Genomic DNA, 11,351 nt, shown 5'->3' on the forward strand with positions numbered 1-11,351 from the left:
ATTTTTACTCTCAATAGTATGTTGATACCAGAAAGGAGTTCCTAAAAAATGTAAATACAACTTTTTACTTATAATTTCTCTTGGTTTTGGTTGGACCCCCTAAGCAACCACTTTTTTTCAATTATGACTGGAGCTGGCCCTGGGTGGGAAACATTGAGCAACAAAGCAGCTAACCATAGAATAACATTTGAGACAAAATAAATTGGGGTCAATCAAGATTACTTTCAAGTAGATGTAGTGTATACTGACCAATTTTATTTAGGCAATACTTTTACTCCAACCTCACAAATATCAATCTGTATACATAAACACTATGCTTCTTACAATTACTACATACCGTTTAAAAAACACTTCCCCTTCCCCCGCAACCCATGAGATTAATGACTAGGTGAAAGCTAGATGATGGTAATCCCCTTGGTGAGGTTTGGTTGAACATTAGAGCCAAGTGACATCATGTAAAACAAGAAGCCCCTACAGGCTGTTTGTATTTGCCACTGCTCATGGGGGAACATAAACACAGAGGGTTTCTCCCCTGTCTGTTACTTCAAGAGAAAATCTGTCAGAAGTTCATCTCAGTGATATCTTCCTAGTTCCTACACTACAGTCCTTGGTGTGCAATTGATTTGAAGCAGAAGTAAATCAAACATAGTAGTAAAGAAGTTTGTCAGTTTCATCTGATCTGACCCAGCAGCAGACAGACAGCTTCACCTGTCTGTCTAATGCTGCGTTTACACAGGCAGCCCAATTCTGATATTTTTTCCACTAATTGGGCTTTCGACCAATCACATCAACTCTTTTTCAGAGATGGTCAAAATACCAATTAGTTTAAAAAATATCAGAATTGGGCTGCCTGTGTAAACGCAGCTTAATACACCCTTATAGAAAACCGCTTCCTTAAAACATCTAACTTCACTTATCACCACACAACAACCAGTGATTTCATATTTGAATTTTTTAGGTAAGGATACTCTTCCTTGGTAGTGTGAGGTTTAGATCAGGGCCTGTATCCACAAAGCGTTGCAGATCAGGAGTGCTGATCTAGCATCCGTTTGGACTTTTAGATCATAATGAATATAAGATTGTATGGACAGATCCTAGATCTGCGACACTTTGGCTGTGTTTACACAGGCAACCCAATTCTGATCTTTTTTCCACTAATTGGTATTTTGCAGCCTACATGGATACAGGCCCAGCTCCCATGCTGAAAGCGTAAAATTAAGATTCCTCTAAATAAAGCCCATATAGGAATAAATAAAGTGTCCCTTTGTTTTCACCGCACAAGCTTATCCCTGGGGCAGAGGAGTAGCAGTGTCACCCTGGCTTTATAGCGAAACAGCTATTCATGAACAAGACAGCATCCTATCAGGGTGAAAGGAATGTCACTTGCAACACAGAAAAAATTACGCTTGTGCTTTACTTTTGAACATCGCACACGTCACCCCCTTCAATTGAAAAGCCGAACAGACGTCTTTGGGTCACACATATTTTCTACTGCTTGAGCTCCTGTTTCTCTTATAAAATATTGTGGAGCTCCTGCACCAAAACAGTACCGTCACCAGGCAGGCACGGGACGTATTTCAATCCAAGTCAATCATTGATAACATCAGTCCTGGCAAAAATGTAACCTTTTCCTTTTTCTCTTCCACATCCAGTGTTTTATACAAATCAGTCTGGGATCAGTCACTGGGTTATAAACAGATTAAACAAACAACAAGATAGCAACATTGGAGTTGGAATTGAAAAGAGCAGAAAAAAACAATGTATATGACAGCTTGTGCTGTATTTAAAGCTCTCAAATGGCACATCATAACATAAAAAAAACTATTAAACAAAATAAATGAGAAAAATATATAATAACCTGTGTGTTTGAGTGTGAGGGACAGGGCAGTCAAATCTCATTCGTCATTCACATTAAAAACACACCTTGCAGGTCCTCCAAAAGAATATGAAGGACTGTGGTAGAATCATTAAAATCACATAAAACCCCCTTTTAACCAAACAAACATCAATCCTCTTCCTGTCCACAGAAAGAATCAACTGCTCCTCCATTTGTTTACTAAGCAGTTGCTGAGCTGCTCCTTTGTCGCCCCCTGGTGGCCATCACTGGGAGAGTAGGGGTCTCTGGCGGCCAGGTGAGGCGTGGGGAGAGGGGGGCAGCTTCTCGGTGGAGGTGGACAAAGTCAAGGACGACTGTAGGTGGACCGTTTTGTGGAACAGCTTGTTGCTAATCAGCACAACCAGAGAGAAGAGGCGCAGCTGGAAGTGACTGTGTGGAAAAGACACGGGAGGAAAGAGAGTGAGTGAGCAGGGAAGAGGATTTCACTGGTTCTTTTTACACAAGTGAATCCGTTTGATCACTGGTCATTGTTAGGGCTTGCAGTGCACCATACTCACTATAACTTTGTTGGGGTCTTGGCCTCGTTAGCGCTGATGATGAACAGAGGGAACAGGATGGAGAACAGACAGCCACTAAAGCAGAAAAATATATAATTTGAGTGGATCATTCAAATGATTTGGTATATCAGTAGAACTGAAAGTCTGCATATTGTAAGAGTCTCGTGTTTGGATTGAAAGAGGGGCTACAAGTGGCGTTACCTTATAATATATGAAGAGGGGAGGGCAGTCAATAGAGCCATGGGGAGACCAAAGCCAAAGTAGTAGGGCCAGTTCCTCTCAATGTTGGACAGCCGTTGGTGCATCTCAATGCCTTGGATGAAACGGTTACAAATGGGTTGAGATTCTGCTCAGTTCCTATTACCTAAAATGAGCAAAATACTTTGAGAAGAAAAACATCTGAGTAGAAAGGAGGCACACCATGGTTGAACCAGCGATACTCAAAGCAGTAGAGGGAGTAGAGCAAAGACATGTGAAGAAGGCTGACCATCTGTCCAATGGCATCGATGGGGAAGAGACTCACAACCATACCCTAGTGGACCACAACAAAGACAAGATGATGAGCTAATAGATTGACTATTAACTTCAACCAATGGATGTAATGAATTAGAGCTCTCAGCGTTGATCCCAAAGACCCCTGTATGTTTTAATTTCAATATAACCTTAGTGAACCCTTCTTTGTGAACTTGAAGACACATGGGAACGTCAATTGCTGTACTACCTGAATGAGGAAGAGGGCCTGGAGGAGGAGGTTGAAGAGCATGTCAGCGATAATCTTACTGACGCTGGGGAAGGGCTGGGCTTTCCGACCAGACACCTCAAACGCCAGGTCAGCTATGTCCTACAGCAGACAACCAGAGGGTATGTTAACCTCCTGTTTCACTGTGTGACATATGTTATCATCTCAAAAGATCCTCAGGCAATAACAGTGTAAAAACACTGGAAGGGAATATAGATAGCATAGCAATAACACATTGGAAATCTGTTACTGCTGTGAGACAAAAAGGAAAGCATAGCCAAGCATTCATTCAACTGTATTAAAGCCACTACTCCATCGCCTGAACATTGCTGGAAAGCTATAAACATCGTCAAGAGACCGCAATTGGTTTATGATAAAACTATGTATATACAGTGCCTTGCAAAAGTATTCATCCCCCTTGGTGTTTTTCCTATTTTGTTGCATTACAACCTATAATTTAAATGGATTTTTTATTTGGATTTCATGTAATGGACATACACAAAATAGTCCAAATTGGCAAAGTGAAAAAAATAACTTGTTTAAAAAAATAATAGAAAATAAAAAACGGAAAATTGGTGCATGCATATGTATTCACCCCCTTTGCAATGAAGCCCCTAAATAAGATCTGGTGCAACCAATTACCTTTAGAAGTTACATAATCAATTATGTGCAATCTATGTGTCATTGTCTGTCATTTGATCTCAGTATATATACACACCTGTTCTGAAAGGCCCCAGAGTCTGCAACACCACTAAACAAGGGGCACCACTAAGCAAGCGGCACCATGAAGATCAAGGAGCTCTACAAACAGGTCAGGGACAAAGTTGTGGAGAAGTACAGATAAGCGTTGGGTTATTAAAAAATATCAGAAACTTTGAACATCCCACGGAGCACCATTAAATCCATTATTAAAAAATATGGCACCGTAACACACCTGCCAAGAGAGGGCCACCCGCCAAAACTCACGGACCAGGCAAGGAGGGCATTAATCAGAGGCAACAATGAGACCAAAGATAACCCTGAAGGAGCTGCAAAGCTCCACAGCGGAGATGGGAGTATCTGTCCATAGGACCACTTTAAACCGTACACTTCACACAGCTGGGCTTTACGGAAGAGTGGCCAGAAAAAAGCCGTTGCTTTTTGGCGAACCTTTTGGTGTTCGCCAAAACATGTGGGAGACTCCCCAAACATATGGAAGAAGGTACTCTGGTCAGATGAGACTAAAATTGAGCTTTTTGGCCATCAAGGAAAACGCTATGTCTGGCGCAAACCCAACACCTCTCATCACCCCGAGAACAACATCCCTACACTGAAGTATGGTGGTGGCAGCATCATGCTGTGGGGATGTTTTTCCATTGGCAGGAACTGGGAAACTGGTCAGAGTTGAAGGAATGATGGATGGCGCTAAATACAGGGAAATTCTTGAGGGAAACCTGTTTCAGTCCTCCAGAGATTTGAGACGGACGGAGGTTCACCTTCCAGCAGGACAATGACCCTAAGCATACTGCTAAAGCAACACTTTAAGGGGAAACATTTAAATGTCAACTTGAAGGAGCTGGAGCAGTTCTTGAAGAATTGGCAAAAATCCCAGTGGCTAGATATGCCAAGCTTTTGAGACATACAGCTGCAAGTTTCTTGGGGTAATTGTTATGCACGCTCAAGTTCAAGTTATTTTTTGTCTTATTTCTTTTTTGTTTCACAACAAATATTTTGCATCTTTAAATTTGTAGGCATGTTGTGTACATCAAATGATACAAACCCCAAAGAAATCCATTTTAATTACAGGTTGTAAGGCAACAAAATAGGAAAAATGCTAAAGTGGTGAATACTTTCGCAAGCCACTGTACGACTAGTGCTCTCCGGTGCCAACTGAGCAACAGTTGTCCTTGACCAGCTATATCCCACCCTTGTTACAACGACAACCACAAAACATCTACGTCATCACCTGTGTACTAACAGAGGCCTCACCTGGAACCAAATGGCGTTGACTATCTTGCTGAGCACAAACAGAGGGAGCACCCAGAGAGCACTGAACACGGAAGTCAATATGAACTCCAGCCAGGACCACACGTTACCATGGAGTGAGGGGTCACCTGTCAAGAAATGTCTCTTTGAGTGACAGGTTTTACCACTGTTATTAACAAATCACTATGAAGCATGTGATAATGGAGTGAACCCACCCCATAGTTCCAGGAAGGCATACCGATAATTCTTGCTGTCAGAGTCTGCAGCAGTGGAATAAACACCCGATAGAAGAGGAACAGACTGAGCTGCAAAAACATTTGGAGGGATTACTAACATGAACAATGTCGTTGTAGTATTACTTCTCTGCCCCTCTCATAGAAAAATCTGTATTTGCATGATATGCATTTTTCAAACAGTTTTAAAATATAGAAAAGTATGTTTCTTACCCAAAACACTCCCCCATTCCACGCACAGCACTGAAAAATCCTACTGGCTAATTTGGGTTCACTGAAAGAGAGAGTATGACTACACATTATCACTCACCATTGTCATTAATAAGCACAAAAAAGGTATAGGCCTAAGCCTACTGTTCACACTGGACAGCACACAACGATCCATGTTTTTTATATGAACCCGTCACAACTAGAAAGAGCATATCAGGTTAGATAGGGAGGAATGTTAAAAATACCCTTTTATGATTATGTATCAAATAGCTCCTTGGGCTGAGAGAGAAAACACGTATACCCTTTTTATACCCACAATATCGTGCCAACCAAAACAGAAATGTGCTGTCTCTGATTTTTTTCTTCTACACCACCCCTTCCAGCACGGTTCCAAAAACTGGGGGTTTTGAAACCAGTCCAGCTTGGCTCGGCAGTGTGAATAGGGTATTAAAGTCGTAATTGCCAGTGTCTACCTCTCCTGTTTGCGTTCCTCACTCTGGGCCCGTCTCTGAGCCAGGGCCCCGCTGGCTCTCCTCTTTCGCTGCTCCTCTCTTTTCTGCTGGATGCGGGCATCCAACTTGGAGATAGTTCCGATCCCCAAAATGGAGTCCTTAATCCCCTGTAGGACACACAGAAAATTCAAAGTGAGACTGGGGTAAATGCCTTATGAAGAAAATCAACACAGCACATTCTTCTAATGTTGAACACTACACTGTATGTTAGACTTGGTATGTGTATACGTACATGGGTGGAAAAGTTCCTTTTAAATCCAAAGCAGTGTTGCAAATACAAAATGTATCTTAATATCATTGAAGTCAGGTAACTTGTGCTTAAATTCACTTGCTTACCTAGTAGCACAGTTGAAATAAAAACACTTGAACTATACCCAAAAAACAAGGCTAATCTTTGTACTGCTTTTGTGGAGGAGATCTTCATCTGGAAGTAAGGTAATGAGGGTCAAGGTAAACAACACAAGGGTAAACATTTGGTTAAGCCATTAAATGTAGGCTACTATGGTTTTGCCCGAAAGCAACGTTTGCGCTAAAGCAAATAAGAAAAAACACGAAAGAAAAAGCTTAAACTTTATTATAATGTTTAATTTGTCTAGTGTAAAAACATACTAACTTATTAGACGAAATGTCTAATGGGCCGAGTGGATGGCATCAATTTAACTAGAACATAACCTTGCTAGTTGGTTCACCAGCTCATGATTCAGACTCATGATAGCTGTACCCTCCTTTAACCCCGTGTGTAGGCCTATCACTTGTGTGTGGACAGACGGGGTGTGTTGGGTTGCTGTCTGACCATCGCAACATTACGGAGGAAGGCCCTGACACTGTCTGTCATCTCCAGACCAGCTGCAGATCCATCAACTGCAGGAGGGGGTGCTGGGGACCTGGTCAACTCTCATCGCAGGGAGGGCACACCTAGCAACCTGTAACATCACACCGCACAGGAGAACAGTTACGGAGAGCAGCAGGTTCACTTTGCTCCAAGTCTCATGTTAAAGAGCATGTTATTCAGCCTCTATTTAGGGAAGTTTTTATTCATGGCAAGGAGGAGCATACCAAGCAACCAGTGACATCACCAGTCACATCACACAGTTAAATATTTAGAGCAGGGCTCTCCAACCCTTATGCTGCGTTCTGGACAACTGGGAACTCGGAAATCTCAGACTTCCGACTTCAGTGCATTCAAGACAACCTAGGAACATACAAAGATGTATGTTCCTGGAAGACAACTGGGAACTCAAGGGAAAAAAATGACCTTCGACTGGAGAAAATAGTTTTGAACAGTTATTCAACTAAGAAACTCAGGCATCTTTCTAGAGCTCCTACTTTCCGACTTGAAGATCACCGCAGTCATGATTTTACCTATTTTTTTCATTTATTTTGTCCAGACACAGCAGGGGTTCAAACTGAAGAAACCAGTTCCTACATTTGAATATAGACCCTCAAGATGACAAATCAGAGCAAGATTACTGAATGTAAGTACTAGAGGTCGACCGATTAATCGGAATGGCCGACTTAATTAGGGCCGAACAATCGGAAATCGGTATTTGTGGGCGCCGATGTGCCGACTGTTTTTATTTTTTAATACCTTTATTTAACTTGGCAAGTCAGTTAAGAACACATTCTTATTTTCAATGAACAAATACCATGCTATTGTTTGAGAGTGCACAACAAGAAACTTATCATGGCAACTGGTTTGATACATTCACCTCTGAAGTTAAATAATGTACTTACTAGAGGTCGACCGATTATGATTTTTCAACGCAGATACCGATGATTGGAGGACCAAAAAAGCCAAAACCGATTAATCGGACAATTAAAAAAATATATATTTGTAATAACGACAATTACAACAATACTGAATGAACACTTATTTTAACTTAATATAATACATCAATAAAATCAATTTAGCCTCAAGTAAATAATGAAACATGTTCAATTTGGTTTAAGTAATGCAAAAACAAAGGGTTGGAGAAGAAAGTAAAAGTGCAATTTGTGCTATGTAAGAAAGCTAATGTTTCAGTTCCTTGCTCAGAACATGAGAACATATGAAAGCTGGTGGTTCCTTTTAACATGAGTCTTCAATATTCCCAGGTAAGAAGTTTTAGGTTGTAGTTATTATCTGAATTATAGGACTATTTCATTAACCTTTGACTATGGGATGTTCTTATAGGCACTTTAGTATTGCCAGTGTAACAGTATAGCTTCCGTCCCTCTCCTCGCTCCTCCCTGGGCTCGAACCAGCAACGCAACAACAGCCACCATCGAAGCAGCGTTACCCAAGCAGAGTAAGGGGAACAACTACTAGAAGGCTCAGAGCGAGTGACGTTTGAAACGCTATTAGCGCGCGCTAACTAGCTAGCCATTTCACTTCGGTTACACCAGCCTCATCTCGGGAGTTAATAGGCTTGAAGTCATAAACAGCACAATGCTTGACGCACAACAAAGAGCTACTGGCAAAATGCACGAAAGTGCTGTTTGAATGAATGTTTACGCACCTGCTTCTGCCTACCACCGCTCAGTCAGATACTTAGATACTTGTATGCTCAGTCAGATTATATGCAACGCAGGACACGCTAGATAATATCTAGTAATATCATCAACCATGTGTAATTAACTAGTGATTATGATCAAATATTTTTTACAAGATAAGTTTAATGCTAGCTAGCAACTTACCTTACTGCATTCGCGTAACAAGCAGTCTCCTTGTGGAGTGCAACGAGAGAGGCAGGTCGTTATTGCATTGGACTAGTTAACTGTAAGGTTGCAAGATTGGATCCCCCGAGCTGACAAGGTGAAAATCTGTCCTTCTGCCCCTGAACAAGGCAGTTAACCCACCGTTCCTAGGCCGTCATTGAAAATAAGAATGTGCTCGTAACTGACTTGCCCATTTAAATAATAATAATAATATCTTTTTTCTTTTAAATCAGCGGCCATTCCGAAGAATCGGTCGACCTCTAGTCCAAACACACCAAGACAGTCGTGAGGAGGGCACGACAACACCTTTTCCCCCTCAAGAGACTGAAAAGATTTGGCATGGGTCCCCAGATCCTCAAAAACGTATACAGCTGCACCACTGAGAGCATCCTGACCAGTTGGCATCACCACCTGGCATAGCAACTGCTCGGTATCTGATCGTCAGGAGCTACAGAGGGTAGCGTGTACAGCCCATCACTGGGGCCAAGCTTCTTGCCGTCCAGGACCTATATACTATGCGGTGTCAGAGGCAAGCCCAAATAATGGTCAAAGACTCCAGTCACCCAAGTCATAGACTGTTCTCTCTGCTACCACACAGCAAGCGGTACTGGAGCGCCAAGTCATCAAATGGCCACCCGGACTATTTACATTGACACCACCCCTCTATTTATTTTTACACTGCTGCTACTGGCTGTTTATGGCAAATGGAGCATCACGTTAGCGCCTGTTACAATCTGCTAGTTATCCAACCCTGTTCCTGGAGAGCTACCCTCCAATCCAATCCCAGTTGTAACTAACCTGAGTCAGTTTATCAACCAGCTAATTATTAGAATCAGGCACGCTATATAAAATAGGGTTGGAGTGAAAAACTACTGGACAGTAAGCTCTCCAAGAACATGGTTGGAGAGCCCTGATTTAGAGAGCATCAGGTTTGTTTTGCTCATAACATTAATGTTAGAAAGAGCATGCCATTGTATATGGCCTATACTATTATTCAAACAATTTTCTAAAATGGTTATAGCATATTTCTGAACAAGTATAGATCTATCACTCTCACTTTGCAGCTAACAACATCTATATGCAAGCCCAAAATCCATGCCACATTTGAGCATGTGGACACCTCATGTACAGGCCTAGATCGAGGGACTTAGTGTCTGCAAATCCCTTGATCACTTTGGCTGTTAAAGGTTTCAGGTTAATGTAACACACAACTACAGTGGAATGCCTTTCTTGCAAACTCAAAACCCAACAATGTAATACTAGAAAAAAAGAAATAAGAATTAAGCAAGCATACTATATACAGGGTCAGTTCCAATACCATATTCACAATGTGCAGGGATACTGGAGTGGTAAGTCGCTCTGGATAAGAGCGTCTGCTAAATGACTTAAATGTAAATGTAAATGGAGGTAGATATGTATAGGGGTAAGTTGACTAGGCAACAGGATATAAGATAAACAGGGTAGCCCGAACATGTATGTGAGTGTGTGTGTAGAGTCAGTAGAAATGTATGTGCATGGCATTCTTATGTTGAATAGCCAGTTACATTATCAAGTGATGTTAGAGACACCGTTATCTAGCCATCTGTTAGCCAGTTATGATTAAAACGTTGTTTTGCCTCAATTCTAGGAACCCCAAGGGTCCCTGTGTCTAGGGGCAGACAACACTGAAACGTTAGCTAGCTGCAATAACATTATACAACCAACTGTTGTTAATCACATACCTAGCTACTTGCAAAAACGTTAGTACACAGACGTTCAGTAGTAACATTAGCTAGCTACATTAGGTGTCAAAACAAACAATTATAGCTACCTAGGCAAATCGTCCAAATGCAAAAGGTGCAAGCTAACATGACCGGCAACTGTCTCGCTAGCTAACAACGACTTTACATGATTTAGCTAATTGAATCAAAAACAAGCCAGATAATCGATTATTTAGTCAACATGGCCTACCTCATACGACAGCTTCACTTAAATAATCTGTTCACCTCTTTTTTTCTGCAACAACAAACCAAACCCTGCCCCGTAACTTGTGTAATGCGCAAACTCCAACCTAACGGATTGTGGGAGATGTAGTGTGGTGTCTGGGACGGCTAAAAGTTGTGTCTGCTTGCTCTTTTGGGGTTATGCCCTAAGGAAGCACCCGTGACAACTATTTGTGTAAAGGGTTTTGTAAAGACAATTTTCCAGTGAATCATCACTCATGGATTTCATACAATTAAACACTGTAGTAGACCAACATATACAAAAAAAAAATAGAAACACAAGTGTTGGTCCCATGTTTCATGAGTTGAAATTAAAGATCACAGACATTTTCCATCTGCACAAAAAGCATATTTCTCAAAAATGTTGTACACAAGGTTGTTTACATCCCTGTTAGTCAGCATTTCTCATTTGCCAAGATAATCAATTCACTTAACAGATGTGGCATATTAAGAAAATGATTAAACAGCATGATCATTAAACAGGTGTATCTTGTGCTGGGGACAATAAAATGCCATTCTAAAATGTGTTTTGTCACACAACAAAATGCCACAAATTTCTCAAGTTTTGAGGGAGGGGTGGGAAATGGACATCGCAGGTCCCTGAAAGAATGCGGAAGTG

At 41.4% G+C, this 11,351-nt stretch overlaps 1 protein-coding gene across 2 annotated transcripts; it reads right to left on the reverse strand.

The window, feature by feature from the left end:
• Window positions 1-233: 233 nt before the first annotated feature.
• On the reverse strand, window positions 234-10,805 carry LOC115105572 (etoposide-induced protein 2.4 homolog). 2 transcript variants are annotated; one of them, XM_029627753.2, is made up of 11 exons: window positions 10,701-10,805; window positions 6,847-6,976; window positions 6,015-6,160; window positions 5,545-5,605; window positions 5,337-5,403; window positions 5,102-5,226; window positions 3,116-3,235; window positions 2,815-2,926; window positions 2,596-2,707; window positions 2,395-2,469; window positions 234-2,266 (listed from the first exon to the last, which is right to left on the reverse strand). In XM_029627753.2, exons 2-11 carry the CDS (start codon window positions 6,886-6,888, stop codon window positions 2,101-2,103), a joined length of 1,026 nt encoding a protein of 341 aa, XP_029483613.2. In that variant the 5' UTR covers window positions 6,889-6,976; window positions 10,701-10,805; the 3' UTR covers window positions 234-2,100. The 2 variants fall into 2 exon arrangements, with proteins under 2 accessions (XP_029483613.2, XP_029483615.2); XM_029627755.2 differs by lacking the exon at window positions 10,701-10,805 and adding an exon at window positions 10,561-10,675.
• Between the last annotated feature and the right edge of the window lie 546 nt (window positions 10,806-11,351).

This window comes from Oncorhynchus nerka, linkage group LG22 (assembly GCF_034236695.1).
Source record: "Oncorhynchus nerka isolate Pitt River linkage group LG22, Oner_Uvic_2.0, whole genome shotgun sequence".
In the NCBI taxonomy this organism is placed as follows: domain Eukaryota; kingdom Metazoa; phylum Chordata; class Actinopteri; order Salmoniformes; family Salmonidae; genus Oncorhynchus; species Oncorhynchus nerka.